The 17,043-nt window shown below is 36.3% G+C and overlaps 2 protein-coding genes across 2 annotated transcripts in view; both read right to left on the minus strand.

Moving 5' to 3' along the window:
• Positions 1-1,441: 1,441 nt before the first annotated feature.
• Positions 1,442-7,865, minus strand: rnf146 (ring finger protein 146). Its single transcript, XM_088625676.1, has 3 exons — positions 7,744-7,865; positions 5,607-5,667; positions 1,442-4,217 (listed from the first exon to the last, which is right to left on the minus strand). The coding sequence occupies exon 3, from the start codon at positions 4,214-4,216 to the stop codon at positions 3,119-3,121; it is 1,098 nt and encodes a 365-aa protein (XP_088481802.1). The 5' UTR covers position 4,217; positions 5,607-5,667; positions 7,744-7,865; the 3' UTR covers positions 1,442-3,118.
• A 6,010-nt stretch (positions 7,866-13,875) lies between these two features.
• rspo3 (R-spondin 3) overlaps positions 13,876-17,043 on the minus strand; it is a 30,054-nt gene continuing 26,886 nt past the window's right edge. The window contains exon 7 of the mRNA XM_088625677.1: positions 13,876-14,739. Coding sequence (XP_088481803.1) covers positions 14,558-14,739 — 182 coding nt within the window. The 3' untranslated portion in view covers positions 13,876-14,557. The remainder of the gene's footprint in view (positions 14,740-17,043) is intronic.

Raw genomic sequence — 17,043 nt, forward strand, 5'->3', positions numbered from 1 at the left:
AAGGTGACTCTTTGACATCCTTGGGCAAAGAGTTCCAGAGCTTGGGGGCATAACAGGAGAAGGCCCTGTCACCCATACAATGTAGACGGGCTTGGGGGATAGTAAGTAGGGCAGAATTTGAAGAGCGGAGGTTGCAAAGTGGGGAGTATGGCGATAATAGTTCAGACAGGTACTGAGGTGCCAAGATATGCAGAGCCTTATAGGTGAGCATGAGGATTAAGTCTACACGGAATTAGACCGGAAGCCAGTGCAAGGACTCCAGGACAGGAGTAATGTGAACACTTGCACTAGACCTGGTCAGGATTCTGGCTGCTGAATTTTGGACATACTGCAGTTTGTTCAGAGTAGATTTCGATACCCCAGCGAGTGGAGCATTACAGTATACAACGCAAATGTGTTGGTCAGCTTTTCAGCCACAGTTAATGATAGCATAGGGCGTAGTCTTGCAATATTTTTAAGGTGAAAAAAAGATGTTCTGATAGTATGCTGCACATGTGGGTCGAATGTTAAGCTCAAGTACAGAGCCATCTACAGAAAGGGTTACAGGACTGGCTTTCCGAAGTTGATGGGGGGGTACCAATAAGCATGACTTCAGTCTTGTCGCAGTTGAGATGAAGGAAGTTTTGAGTCATCCAAATGTTTTTTTATGTCAGAGATGCAATTAGATAGAATAGAGACAGCCACATCAGTGTCAGGTTTGGTATGGATGTATATTTGAGTATCGTCAGCGTAAAAATGAAAGCTGAGGCCATGTGATCTTAAAAGCTGACCAAGAGGAAACATGTAAATGCTGAATAGCAAAGGACCCAGTATTGAGCCCTGAGGGACACCAGACTTAACAAGACCAATTTCTGTACCATCAATGCTGTACCATCAATTTACTTTCTTGTCTGTTATAACTGTGCTGGAATAATCTGTTACAATACAGTTGTGCTGCAGTTATATGCATTTATAGCAGCCATATAACCTCGCAACTCAACTGAAAACCCAGTGAAGTTGAGCAGATTTGAGCCTGGTCAGTACCTGGATAAAAGACCTCTCAGGAAAAACTAAGGTTGTTGACGAAAGTGGTATCAGAACGAGAAGGGCCGCTTATCATGCAGTCCCTGTGGGTCCTAATGCACCAGTACAGTCACAGGGAAACTATACTGTGAAAAGCCACCGCCCTTCGGATGGGATGTAAAACCAAGGTCCTGACTCTGTCGTCATTAAAAATCCCAGGGTGTTATCCTAGCCTCCTGGCCAAATTTCCCATTGGCCTTTACCAATCATGGCCTCCAAATAATTCCCATCTATTAACTGGCTTCATCTCCACTGCTGCACATTGGTGGCAGTGGAGGAGAGTCCCCATTACCTGTAAAGTGCTTTGAGTGTCCAGACAAACATGACTGACTTTTACATGACATTTTGTAACTTTTAGAATGGAAACTTTTGAGGACAGTTTAAAGATTGGAATTTTGCTTTAATGAACCACATATACAGTACATCATCCAGTATCAGAATTCTGCTGATTCCTAGTAACAAGTGCAACAATCTACAAGCACATGATGCAAGACCTGACTACACAATGGATGGGATGCTTATCCACTATAGCGCACACACCAGGCTTTGGCAATCCTGGTCCTCATGGGTCACTGCATGTGAAGGTTTTCATTTCAGCTCAGCTCTTAACCTATATTGTTACCACTTATTCAGGTAATAGTGTTTTTTAAGATCTGGAAAACCTGCAAGGCACACCAGCCCTCTAAGATCAGGATTGTATCCCTGGTACACACTGACAAAAGGACAATTGAGAGATGCCAATTAACCTAACAGCACGTCTTTGGGAAAAGGGAATATTTAGATCACCTATCAGCAAAAGTACAATATTTGTAATACAATGAATAAACAAAATAATTTAGGAAAATTATCTGAAAGAGGTAATGCAAGAGTCCACAAATTGTGCTTCTTACCTCTAAGAGTATACTTCTAGTTGGTATAACTCACAAAACATCTGCAAAGTACTTTATCAGCAGCTTTCTTCATGAGGAATAAGTTTTACCTAATAAATGCAATATTTTTCACAATTTCTTATCCTTCTTGATTATAGCCCTACATATTTGTGGAAAAATACCATTGGGATTTAACACTTCACATACAAAATTTTCATTAGTCCATTCCTTATATTGTTGAAATTAATTACATTATTCACTTGACATGCTGTGAAAAAGCTGATACCAGCCTTGACAAAAGTCTAGATAAACAGCATACACTCTACTTATAGGTATTATGTTAAAGAATTTATTAATGCCTTGGCACCCAAATGAAAGTGATCACAATGTTATGCTTATTACACTCTTAAATTACATCTTAAAGAGGCTAGAAATCTTTTATTTTGGGTTGATAAATTGACAAATACTTTATTTTTAACTTACAAATCCTGTAACAAATTACAGTAAAGCAAAATACAGCAAAAAATGTTAAGATTTTTAAAAGTTTTAAAAAGCAGAATGAAAGGGACACATGACAATGAAATATGATGAATGTAAAAATCATTACACTGAAATTTTCAAAATGCAAGAGACAACCCATAATGTTTCAGTTAAGCAGCCTGTACATGACATCTGACCTTGTCATTTTGCAAAAGAACAATCTGCTAGGTACACAAAAAGACTCCAATAAAGTTAACCAAACTAATTCTAAAACAAAAACTTTTCATCTTTCTGACATTAGTGTTTAGAACCCTCTCTTACAATAACACATGCACAAGTAATGGTAAAGACAAGCATATTATGATGAAATATGAATTTAACACTGAAAGACCATGCTCTGATTATGAAACACACCAATTTAGAATGCTTATTTGGGCCTGAACAAGTAATCGGGGAAAATATCTTTTTTTCAGTGTTTTATAGAAAAAAGCTGATAAAATCAGCCTTATTAATAACTTCTGTATTTTGTTGGGAGGTAAGCTACATCCAGACCAGGCCTCCAGATGTTTTTTTTTCCATTGCAAATTATGAGTGCCCTTCAAATTTACCAATAAAGATAGAAATGAGAAATGATCTAGTTCTGAGTGCAATATTGGCCGAGAACCTCAGCTCCCATTCCAGTACAATTTTTTTAAAAAAAGCTCAGTTTAAACTTCAGTAACTGTACACTGTCCATCAGGCCTTCTTGATCTCACACTGTTGCTGCTACTGGCAGACTCACCTCCTGGAGACGGCCTCTCTGCCTGGCTCTCCCTAACCCGGTCATATGGAAGGAGTCTTTGCCTTGTACGTGACACGTACTGCAGCTGGTCACCAGTCACTTCTTCTGCATCATCCCCTACTTCCTCCTCTTCCTCTTCACTACTGGATTCTGAGTCTGATTCATCCACAGATGTGTTTGGAGCAGATGAACCATGAGACAGTGCTGTATCCTCTTCCACCTCCTCCCCCTCTCCATTTTGCCCTCTGTCATCACTGCTTTGATGACTAATCTGCATTTGGGCAAAGGAGTTCTCTATAGAGCTGCTGGCATCAGGAGATGGGGTTGAAGGACTTGTTGGCTGGCCACCAAGAGATGTAGGAGGCCTCACAGAATTGGCTGTACGTATAGATGCAGATGCAGCCCCCTGAACAGCTGTTGTATCAGCCCCATCTGCAGAATTTTCACGAGCCACAGCCAAAGCACTGGAGTCAGTGTCCAACCGAAGTCCAGCAACACCCTTTTTGGGGATATCAGCAATGTCTCTTTTCATTTTTCTGCGGCGCCCATGCTCATTCCTTCTGTACTGAACCATATTCTCCAAGTCTGCCACATACAAAAATCCTGCTATGAGCATCTCGGTAGTCTTTTTACCTTTTGAAAAAGCATCTTCTAGCTCTCTGCTTGTGCGCTCATCATACTGCCACCAGCCATTCCTACCTTCATAGTACCAAGCATACTCTCCATTGCCTCTTCCTGCTGCTTTGAGCTCCTCTGGGGACAGCAGAGTAGGCTTTTCAAGAAAGTCTTCAGGAATTTCTTGTCGACACAGCGCACAGCGCTTACTTTGCCAAGATGCTCCTTTTACACAAAGATAACAAAAAATATGTCTACAAGGGAGTCGGACAGGATGAACACAGGTTTGTAAGCATATAGCACATTCAGGGACTGAGAGCGCAGGGGATGTACTTGAACAAGGCTCATTCACCTTCTTGTTAGAGGGAAGCATATTCAATGTATGGTCAACCTCACCACAGCTAGCCATTCTGCAGAAAAAAAACCAAATAAAAAAAGACATAAAAGAGCACAGACACATTGAAAACTGTTTTCTCACATATAAACAATAACAGGCATTTGTTATGAAGATTGATTCACTCTTATTTTCATCTAGATTTTTCCTCTACTGTTTAATTCTCAGTGATGAGAAAATAAAGCTTTGTCATAGACAGATGTTACAGGTGCCCTTCAAATGTATTTACATTTTAAAATAGGAATATATTTTTTGCATTACAGTCAAGCAATTGATATTTGTTATCACTGCACTAATACACGCATTAGAAACAACATGTTTTATTTTTAGTAATTCAATATAAACATTTCATCATAAAGAACAATAACATATTTGGCATTCAACTCTATTTTGAGTTGATTGTACATACTGGAACACATTCAGTTAGTTTAGAGAAGTGTCAGTACAAGACTGAATATCCTTTTGAGACAATAAATGCTTAATAATTTGCAACACATTGAGCTCACCAATAATGGTGTAATTATCTGAGATGCTTCATCACAGTAACTGCAAGTTCTTGAATATTCGTGGGATGTTTTTTTTTTATTCAGCATGTAAAATACATGCTGAAGTGGATCTTAATCTGGAGTTTGATTTGTCTAATCTATGATTTTCAATTCTTTTCCTAATAAACTTGGTTGCATTGGCCATATATTTTGGGTGACCATTAAACTGCATGGTAAAGTGCTGCTCCATTAAGTGTGTTTCTGTAAACTTCAGAATTCATTCTGTTTTTCTTATTAGATACATCAATGATACATTTCACTGAGCCGGTTTCAGAAGAGGAGGACATGTCTTCATCTCCACCACGCTTCACAGATAAGGTGATATTCTTTAAAACATTTGCAGTTCCTTTCTCCACACTTAAGAGTTCTACCAACGTAATGAAAAGATTAAACTTGGTCCCACTATCTAAAAGTTAATGATGATTTCACTACCAGCTCTTGTAGGATTTTCTTATACAATACTGATCATTTTTGTGTTATCAGCTGCAGATGATTCCCTTGGCCAACCAGGTTTTGTCTTATTTGTAATTATGCCTGGTGTTTTCTTCTAATTAAATTCCAAATTGTTAATCTTGGAATGCCCAAATCAGAGTTCATATTTTATTTACCTCACAAATATATAAATAGTTGCATATGTTTGGGGGCTTTCAATGCCATGGGTTAGGATGCTAAAAGTGATTAATAACTTTAATAATGTCAAAATTGTTTATTTTTATGTATTGAAACTAACTTGATTTCTATTTGTTCATTTCGTAATATGCACATTTATTTTACATATGAAGCAAGTTGTTGATTTTTTTCATGTAAAGAGCATAATATTCCATAAAATATGACTAAAGAAAGACAGATGCAGAACTTACGATATACACGGTAGTTACAGCACTTTCATCAAGAGGATATTTTTCTTCTTTAAGATTCTCCCTGATAAAAGAAAAATGTTAAAACCTATAACATGAAACTGATTTTTCCATGCATCCCACTAGTTAGACAACTTGAGACCTGCCCTCTAAACCCAGGGTAACTATATAAAGATATGAAATGCATGTATATACACAAATATAAACAATTATCAATCCACCCTTATAAAATCCTCATCATCACATAAAAAATGGTAGGCAAAACAATAATCAAGCCTATCTACACCTATCTGAAACAAAAAATCAAAATGAAAAAGTTTAGACAATTATCATGGTGTATCATGTTTAGAAACACATTGGTAAAGAAAACTAGCACCTTTCAATAATCTTTCAGGTTATTAATATTTTACATAAACTTGCAAATGATTCTTCATCCATCATCTCCCACTACTTAGCTCATGATATTAAACAAATTCGTTTTTTCCATTGCCTCCTGCTGTACATGCAAATTAACATCTGTCACATAGATATGAATACCTTTGAATCCCTGGTCTTGGGTACGTTTATTTCTTACTAAACATTCCACATGTAGTGTCACTATCTCCAGTTTCTCTCAAGGTGCTACCCCACTTAAGAAAATGCTTTAAAAAAATTACTAAAATAGGTATTCCTTTGTTTAGGTTTTACTCATCTAGCATTCACTGGGTACAAATGTGTACCCGATAGAAAATAATTTACTTTGTTTCACCCAAGCACTAACCTAACATAACTTACTTAAATATTCATTTATGTACTGATAAGGCCATACAATGTTTTTTTTTTCTGCCCTGCATATTAACGCATTCTGTAGCAACTGTCTGCATGGTGTCATTTTCTTAATAAATAACTACATTTTCTTCAAATTCGTGATGCCCATTTTAGAGGACTTTACTAAATGTAGTAACAAAGAGGTCATATATAGATGAACAAGTAAATCAATCTAATCACCACTATCAAACCTACTATATGATATATATAAGAACTATAAGTTCTTCTTATGAGGAGGGAGAAAAGCATTCAGAGGAAATGTGAAACTGTTTAAACTGTTTTCTTCCTACAGAAATGAATTGTCAGTAACTTGATGCATTTATAAATTCGAATATTTAATAAAACATGTTATCTTTATACACTCTATCAACAGAACATTAAAAACGTAATTCCCACAAAACATTAATTTTATCAATTATATAGAATAGTTAAAAGTCCATACGTCACTGTTTCAACATTCTTTTTAAGTTGGTAAACCAAAGCAGTTTCTTTCAAGTCCTCTTTATAAGGAATACTGTGTTTTGCAAATTAAGTTGTTTGGGATGAGCTCAACCACCTGTATTTTTAGTTCCCACACCAAACGGTAGCGGAGTTAATACCACGTTCTCTAGCTATCAATCGGATATGTGCAGAATTATCTATCACTACTGTGCTGCTCCATTTCTTAATGTGTTCACACCCTACGGTAACGATCTGCATGTATATATACACACAGAATCGAGACTCAGGCTCAGCATTGTTATTAAAATGTAAACTATGCTGTTACAAACACAATCTTCACAGTAACGAGGTCTTCCTTAACAACAACGGATTTTCAACAGAACTCAGCCACGCAGTTCCGGACCGCTTGAAGGACCAAACTGCATTCTCTCTGAAGCCACTGCCCGTGAGATTCAAAGACTCGCCGACACTCTTCGTTTTTTAAGGTGGCTACAAAAGGACGTGAGGAAACCGTAGGCTGACCATTAAACACGACGGAGGCCCGACAGGGTAAACTTGAAATAATTACATTTCACGAGGCCTTCGCGGGTAGTATCATCGAGAAGGCAGAAGTGGTTACAAAGACAGGTGTCGTTTAGGATTGCTTGATTTCGTACAACGACCACTCCCAGGGCCCACCACAACAACAATAAGATATGTTGTCTGGTCAGGGTGATGACAGCCGCTGGTAATAGCCTGGCCAAGCACCGCAGACCCCGGCCGCTTCCCAGACCGTAAATAAAAGGGCTTCTACTCATCGGCCGAACATTTCTGTCTAAAACAACGCCCCACCATCTTATAACAAATTCGAAATTATAATTTGCCCTATTTACAGATTTCTCAAAATACTCACCAGCCCTTTTTCCTCCTCCAGCTCCTTCACAAGACGCCGAAGCCACCAACAATACGCATCATCCTCAGCGTGCTGACGATTAGGGCGTTTTGACGTCATTACGTAGATACGGAATGCGTAAAGGCGGAGCATCCGGGTGTTCCAGTCACCTGGAAATGAAATAAACTCTAAAAAAGTCACCTGGAAATAAAAGGCGAAAGAAAAGTTGTGCTTATTGGGTGGTAGTCTCTGAGATGTTTCAGTGTTTTATTTTTGGGGGGTTGAAACGCTTAAACATTTCGTGAGTTTGGTTTGGATATTTTTAATTAATGAGTTTTGTATTAACATCATTGATAACGTACAGGAAGCATCGTGCTGTTGTGCTTGATTCTTTGCAGCCTACGCATACTAACGCAGCTACCCACCTGAACTACATAATCCATTATTTTTGTTCTCTTTCCCGTTTGCTACATACTTTTAAGGTGAACACTGATTCATTTGATAAATAATGCTTATTTACTGTTTGGATTAGTACTTATTTAAAAAAGCGAACGTTAATTTGTTTTATGGTTTAGTAATACGTTGATAAAAGTAACGATCGCAGCCTGTCGTACCTTAAATGTAATAGAAGAGTTCTGACGTAGGAATGATGTTTTCGACTTCAGTACGGCTTACTGTAATAACTGGAGTGGCGGGGCTCCCTGCAATAAAGTAAAACTACCAATTTCACGATTTGTACTGTGTAAATATCAAATCACTTATCAAACACATTAGACCTTACCCTTACACTGTACACCTTTTAGTTCTGCTTTTGTTATCATGAATAATGTTTTATTTTGCCGGTCTTTGAGAATAATGCCTTGAAAATCAAGGATTCTGTGGTCTACTGACTTAACCAGTATGTTGTGGCCCGCAAGCACTTGCTGACATTTGGTAACCTGAATTTCTTGATCTAGAGATTAGCTGAACTGAGTTCTTACGGTGGCGATCTACATTTACCTTCTACAGTGCTGTCATTTAAGGATAGTTAGGACAAATAGTTGTCTAATGAATTCAAAGGAAAATCATTGGCAAACTGGTTGTCGCAACTAAATTGCTTTTCTTTACTGCTGTTGTATCCTTAAGCAAAGTACTTCAATCAAATTACTTCAGTAAAATGCCCTGTTGTAGAAATGGATGTAAATAAAAGTAACTTTGGACAGCTTAGGGTGTCATCTACATAAAGAATGAAATAAACATGTTTTATTAAAAAAAAAAAACATTTTATATGATAAACATTTGTACTGCATATTATAGAGTTTGTCATCACGTTCATTCTCCTGTATGTTGAGTCAATAGAAGTGGGGTTTAGCTTTTCCAGAGCACTAAAAGGCTGTATTTTTAAACTACATTACAACAGTGAGGCCTAATTGAGTCTTGTAATCACAGAAAGGAAGAAGACTGAGGTACATCCTGATTTATTTTAAAACATTATTTTTACATTATATATATTTATTCAGTTCTAACCTTTAGCTTTTATCTCCTTGAAATATTTAAATCATTGACATTTTAGGACTTAACACTGCAGCAGTGACTCATTTATGGCTCAGGAGAGAGGAGACATAAACTGTCCTCTGATGCCTACCAGTAGAATTGATTTGACACAGTGCACAGCGCCTTGTTTTTTACATTATTCTTTAACACCATAGCACTATACACAGGACATTTGTGTAATAACTTGGTGTCGTAAGCAAAAGTAAGTGCCATGCATAAATCAATACATGCTGTACAGTCTATGTAAACATTCTGTTAGTTCATCTCACTCATTACCATGTAAAACACCATTTTGAGTATTACAATGATATTAGCTGAACAGTTGCAGTACCTTTGAGCTATACAACTTCTATAATATCATTCTCTTAAAGATAATTGTGATAGGTCATCCTGTCTTTAGCTGTCTTGTGAGGCGTGAGCATATGAACTTTCCAAGTTTATATAATCCAAGCAGCCAGATCACCCTGCAACTCACACCTGGCAACTCACTGAAGCTAAGCAAGTGTGAGCTTGGTAAGTACCTAGATGAGAGAACTCCTGGGAAAAACTAAGGTTTCACTGGAAGAGGTGTTAATGGGGCCAGCAGGGGCGGTCACGCCCTATAAAGTATACTGTTAAAATGCACCATCCTTCAAATGAGACGTAAAACCGAGGTCCTGACTCTTAGTGGTCATTAAAAATCCTAGGGCGTTTTTAAAAAAGAGTAGGGGTGTTACCTGGGTTTCCTGGCCAAATTTCCCACTAGCCTTTATCAATCATGGCCTCCTAATAATCCCCATCTATGAATTGGCTTCATTACTCTGTTCTCCTCCCCACTGATAGCTGATACAGTATGTGTTGAACGTTCTGGCACACTATGGCTGCCGTCGCATCATCCAGGTGGATGCTGCACATTGGTGGTAGTGGAAGGGAGTCCACATTACCTGTAAAGCGCTTTGAGTGGAGTGTCCAGAAAAGCACTATATACTTGTAAGCAATCAATTATTGTTATTATTATATTGTAAAAATATGCCAAGAATATACCCGAGCAGTTTGTATAGTTAGAGGCACCTAATGTGTTTCTTCTCTTACACACTTCTGGTTAAAAAGTAATGAATAAGAGGCAAACAGCTGTGAACTAATATTTATTAACAATAACTAGACAACACTGTACAACATAAAACATACAAGTTACCCTATTAACAAACAAGGCCTTTCAGAGGTCGGAATCCTGACCAACTAGAAAAACCCAAACTGCTAACCCTGTATTCAGAAATTCTCTATCATACCTATATCAGACCAACACAAGAGATAAACCTGCATCTTAAATAAAACAGATTTCAACCCAAAGCTAAATGTATCTTCCCATAGATTAGAAAGCTCCCAGAGTGAATGGGAATCTACCTCCCTGTTCTAAAACATGTACAGAATATATTAACCAGAAGAAAACATCTTTAGCCTGGGAAAAGGAATGCGAGGAATGTTTAGGAAAATTCCTCTTGTTTTTTAGGAAATTAGAGTTTCTTAAAATAACAGAATGACAAGCTCTCTGAAACAAAGTTCAAATACTTTTTGCTAGAATCTTGTCTTTAAGACACATTTGAACAAAGTAGGTCACTTACTGTAGCATGTTTCGTCTCCTCTGTCTGTTCCTTTTTCTGTGTGTCTCTTTTTGTTTCTGCTTGTCTTTTATCCTGTGTTTCTGGAGTGTGGAAGACTCTTAATGTAAATTAACCAAGGTAAACAATTCATTTTGATCAATGTCTCTCAGACCCCATAGAGCTCAGCAACTGCTTTGACCTCTGTCCATTGTTTCTGCTATAGGTCCTGACACACTTTGATAGTCATAACAATATATAGAGAGATTATATAAAGGAATTTATAAGAACATAAAGTTACAAGCAAGGAGGCAATTTGATAATTGAGCCATGTAGCCCACTTAGTAGTTATTAGCTATCTGGTCCAAAGATCTCATTCAGGCATTTCTTGAAAGTAGCCAGGGAATTACATTCAACAACATACTGTACTACTGTACATACAGTAGCTTTTTACACACTCCCAGAAATCATAATGTGAAGTGCTTCCTGTTCTGTTTAAAATACACATCTGTGTAGTTTGCACTTGTGTCCTTTAATTCATATTTCACTGTTTTTTTCTGAAGAATTCCACTGGATTGACTTTGTCGATCATTTTAAGGACTTTGAATATTTTCATATGGTTCCATTGTTTTCAGTGTTTAGTTTCTTTTGTCTGTTAGTGTACCACATTCTGGGCAGTAATATCTACAGTATATTGTTGTTCTACACAGTATTGTGATATAAGGTGTTACTAGCACATTTTACAATTTGAATGTAACATCCCTTAACATTTCAATGTCATGCTTTCAACTAGATATTCTAAAATTTTTATTATCTTTTATTTCATATCCACAATGTCTTGAAAACATAAATAATATGTCACCATGGACACCTTTTTCATGAAGTCTTATCTTCACTAACCTTCAGACTTAGTGATTTCCAATTTTACAGCATATATACAGTAACTTATGTTTTTGCTACCTGTGCATAATACTCCGAATTAAATATTCAGTCTATACTAAAGATCATCAAAATGTTTAATTGTTTTCATTCAATGTCTGCATGTATATTTTTAGAAAAATAAGGTTATTGAAGATGGAGAAAATGTTTTGGTGTCATTTTGATAAACTGATAATTCATGACTGTGATACACTTAAATGTGGCTTATGCAGTAGTCAGAACTATTTATGTCACATTATTAGTGAGTAGGTTTATTGTGCAAAGGTTATGAGGTCAATCTTAGTGAAAATCAAGAAAGAAAAGTATTTTAACCAATATGTTTATCAAGAGAATGTCTTTGTGTCATACATGTGTTAGAGCAATACTTCAGACTGACTCAACAGAGTCAAGTCAACTTTAGGGATGAATCAAGGACAGCAAGACAGCACATGTCCTCATGAGAGTGTGCCAGTTATGCCATGAATTCCCTTACATGTCATACCTCGGCTCTAGTGGAGCATTTAATGAAGTGAATAAAGAGGCATATGTCAGTCCATACATTTGTTTATAAAAAGACAGAATCCCACAACATCTTCTATCTAGAGCAAAATATGCATCACAGATGTGCAGCTTGTATTGGCTCAGGACATTTGTAGAAAGAAGGTTAAACAGTTTAGAAAGAAAATGTCTTTACTTATATACAGTATATACAGGATCTCCAGTACATTTTCTAGCCACTTCCTTCAATTCAGGGTCATGGGAGAGCCAGAGTCTTATCACAGCAAGCAACAGGCGCAAGGCAGGAAAGACCCTGGACGGGACGGGAAAATTGAACGTCGTGTGAGAGTGTGCATGTCTGTGTCTTTGTGTGCCCTTCTTCCCATCCAGGGTGTACCCTGCCTTGTAAATGTTGCTTGCTGGGATGGGTTCCAGCTCCCCCACGATTCTGAATTGAAGGAAGTGGCCAGAAAATGGATAGATGGATATCTTTGGATTGTTGGATGAAACTGGAGCACTTGGCAAAAGCTGACGTTGAAAATGGGAGAACATACAAACTCAGAAAAGGTAAGGTTTTGAACCCAGGGCCACAGTGCTTTAAGGCATCAATGCTAGCCACTGCTCCATCATGCCACCCTCCAGTACATTTAATGTGATTAAATTAAATTTAATGTGTGTTTGTGTAGGCTAATGGGTTTACGATGAAAGTTACTAGAGTTTAGCCACACATCACATGTTGGAAAACTGACCGTATTCTAGATTGTGAATTTTTAAAAATATGTGAGCTTCAACTCTGAAATGAAAGGTAACTGATGGCATTTGATTCTTTTATCAATTTGAATTGAAGGTCCTCCTTATAGGTCACTTTCTGCAATATCAGCACCACTAAAGAAGTTTCCTATCACATCTCTGTTATTTGTGAATAGTTTCATCAACATTGACAGAAAATTTAAATAGACACATACTGTACAGTGTACTGCAGAATGAAGCAGTGCCTTTTGTTTTGGTATTGAGCATGCTTTGATTCCTACTAAAGTGAACTGAAACCTTTGTAGATAACATTGTATTCAACCTATGAATATCAATTTACTGTATGTGGCCAAAACAATTCTTTAAATCAAGTAGTAAACTATATCAAGTTAACCAAGCTAACCAACTGCAATACATTCCTAGTTCTTCCAATTAAATGTCAGGTTTTACTCAGTGCTTGCTCCTTACCCCAGACTAACAAAGCAGGCTTAAGAATCTGAGCTACCTTTCTGAGACGTGGCATATTTTGAAGACAAGTATCACAAGAAAATTAATCACATGGTGTTTCCACAAAACAAAAGGATACAACAGATAGAAACATTAAGCTAATTAATATATACAAACCTATGTGTACAAAGGTAAATTGGAAAGTGGAAAAATATAACCATGAAGTTACAGCTATTTATTGCAAGCTTTGGTTTGAACCAGCTGTATATTTTCTGATGAGGTAAACATTTTGTTACACTATAGGAAGAAAAACTCTCAGCCTCACAGAAGAAAACCATTTGTTACTAATTATAAAGCATGATGTAATGGAAGCACAAATTGCAAACTGTTATGCTTACAACAGACAAATAAGGTACACAAACCAAAAATATATTAATCCAATATAGTTTATTTGACATACAGGTGCTTTGATTTGTTTAGTGGCTTTTCATGTCACATGAAATAATGCATTGGCAATGTACCTATTTAAACTAAAAGGTAAGCTTTCTCTTTCTGTGGCATTGAAAAAAAATATCTCAGGGAAAAATATTGTGCATTTGTGAAGAAAAACCATCATTAAAAATGTAGTACTGAACTAGTTTTATTTTGTTTTTGCTTTTTTATTTTGCCACACAAAACTATTTATCAACATGCAGTCGTAGAATCCTGTTGTCTGTATGTAAATGACACATTAAGCACATTTTATTTTAATTTACTCAGCAATTATTAGACACCTACATAACTCTAAATAAAGTCACAATACCTACATTCAAACCTTGATGTAGTGATGGACCTGGGCCTCACCAAATAAAAAGTTAACAAGAACCTCATCAGTCACAAAGGATTTATAATTTGTCACTCCATTGTGCTCCTTTAAGCCTGGAAAGGTGGTTTCTAACTCACTCTTAAATTTGCCATCCAAATTGGAGAATAAAAGTAGATGAAGTAGGTTGATGTCCTCAAAGTGTGCACCAAATCAAAGGTGCAGGCATCTTCTTGTCTTGTGCATTTAAGTCTATATTTAAATTATACAGTTAGCAGCATCTTCAGTCTTTAACATTCCAGTGAGTCTGTTAGTGTGCAGTGCTCCCAGCTGTAGAGATCTGTTCCTTGTTTTGTGTTTTCCGTCTCCTCTGTTCAGTCTTGTTTTTGTTCTCTGAGTCCTCCCTATTGTGGATATCTCTTTCCTCTTGTCTGCTGTCCTGATGTTCCCTTCTGTTAGGTCGCCCTCTCCTCTCACCTTTCCCCTTCCTCCCTGGAAAGGAAAAATGGTACCCTTTTTTAGCATTAGGTACAGAGCATACATTGTAAGTTAATTTTATCTTTAATTTCCTCTCATTATCTGTCTCATCAAGTCTCTTTGTTTGTACAAGGTGCTATATTATTGTACTGTATATAAACCATAGATATATACTGTAGTATATGTACTGCTTATATTTAATATATTTAATGAACTCTTACTAATAAACTATATCAATCCACAGTTGGGTTATGCAAAACGTTATATAATACTGTAGATAAGTCCATACTAGTGTTGTTATGGAGTGTGCATTCCTCCTTCACTCAAAAAGTTGAACAAAGCTTTCAGAACCTCAAATAACTGAGTTACTCACTAATATTTCATGTGATCTGACATTGCGCTGAGCACCACATTAGAAAGAGTAAATTGTAAGCGTTTTAAGATTTTTAAAAGTCAAATAAAAATACAATAATTGTGGAATTGCTTCACAAGAAAGAGTAATCTGTAAAAGATACAAAGTGGCCTTGGCAAATTGTTCAGATTTTCAAAGCTAGTCATCTTGTATAGAGCATTCAACACTGTAAGTTGTAAGTTAAAGTGCAGATCAGACCTCAACATATGATGTGAAACAGTAAGCAAATATCTGCATAAAGCTGATATAACTAAGAGAGCTGGCCTCAAAAATATTGGCTTATGCATCAAAACAATTACAAATGCCTAAAGAAATAACAGTACATATAAAGATTGGAGAGAATTGTTCCTGTAGCTTAGAAAGGGAATGGTTAACACTGGTATTGAAATTGATGATGTAGGGCGTGCTTGATAATTTAATTCTTTTTAAACATTTTGTGTTAAGCAAACATAAAAAAGAACACTCTTCATAAAAATAACTGAAAATTCAGAAATTGCACATATTGTTTTCATATACATCAAAACAAAACCACTACTGAATCATGAATTAATATTCATTTTTTAAAACATTCTTGCCTATAATATAAAAATGAATTTTAGCCATGGTATTGATTATAATGGTTAGTAAGGGAATTATTTCTGCCTACCGATGATTTTTCATTTTAATTTCTGTTCTAAAGAATTGTGTACATACTGTATATTGTCATTTTCATTTTTTTTTTGTCTTGCAGCCTTTCATATAAGTCTCTTTTAATTAAGTCTAGGGATATTTAATTTTTCCCTTTTAACACTCCAGGCCTTGTGTTTCTGTTTTTCGGTCCTTAAATGAGGCCCCATGCTCATGAAGGAGTATCATCCACTGGCTGACTAACTACAAGTGGAACACATCCAACAGAACATTTACATTTTTCTCTGAGTGATATGATAAAATTGTACAGCTGTCAAACTATTAGGAAACTGTTAAGACATCAGATTGCTTTTATCCTGGTTACCAAGTTGCCTTGTTTGGTTTTATTTTCTGACAGACATCTGAATTTTTTGTTTTTGTTTGTTTGTATGTTTTTGTTGTAGTTCTTTGAAGCAAGGTGGTTTGAAGGGAAAGGTTTACATCACAAATAAAGGACTTAAATGAAATGCTACATTCTAGGGGTCATTTTCCTTTGGGATCAGTTCCTTTCTTCTACCACTTTGGGGAGCTCTTTTACCATGTAAAGCAATAGTGTGTCCGCCAGGAGTTTAGGAGTGTTCCTCTTATTTTAAATGCTGTGGGTTAAAATTAGTTTTATGGGCTATTAATCCAATATTTCATTTGTATTAATAAAGCTACAGAAGTGCCGAATGTAAGGCTGACAAGGGTTGTACATGTGATCCAAAGCTTTATGTAGTCTCATTTCTTTTTATTATGTGCCATGATTTACACCTATACCAGCATTTCTGGTGCACTACAAATGTACTGAAATGTATATACCCAAGAAACAAAGTATCCTTATCTGCCATGTAATTAAGTTTAAATGACATCTTGATGACAGTAGAATCCAATTCATTCCTGGCTCAAACATGCAGAACATTTCACAAAAAATGACAAAACACATTTCTAAATAACATTTGACAGTTCAGATAACTAACTTAATTAGATTGTTCAACTCCATTCTAGTTTCTCTTTTACTGTACATTAAGAATATTTACGAAAATAAGAAATAAGTTAACTATGTTTTATATCAAGATCTAGATTACTTGCATTTTGATTAGAATAGCCATACTTACATACTGCATGAAATAAAAAATGCTATAATTTTACAAACTAAAATATATTGGGAAAACAAAAACAACACAAAAGATACGAGTTTTTGGTTTATTTGGTGTTATTGTGTAGGAGTCGTTATGTACCACTGAAAGTCTGTTTTATGT

This window comes from Lepisosteus platostomus, chromosome 3, assembly GCF_059453375.1.
Source record: "Lepisosteus platostomus isolate fLepPlt1 chromosome 3, fLepPlt1.hap1, whole genome shotgun sequence".
Classification (NCBI taxonomy): Eukaryota; Metazoa; Chordata; class Actinopteri; order Semionotiformes; family Lepisosteidae; genus Lepisosteus; species Lepisosteus platostomus.

What these genes read in the sequence shown, in the direction of transcription:
- rnf146 (XM_088625676.1), bottom strand. Translation starts at nt 4,216, where the DNA reads ATGGCTAGCTGTGGTGAGGTTGACCATACATTGAATATGCTTCCCTCT.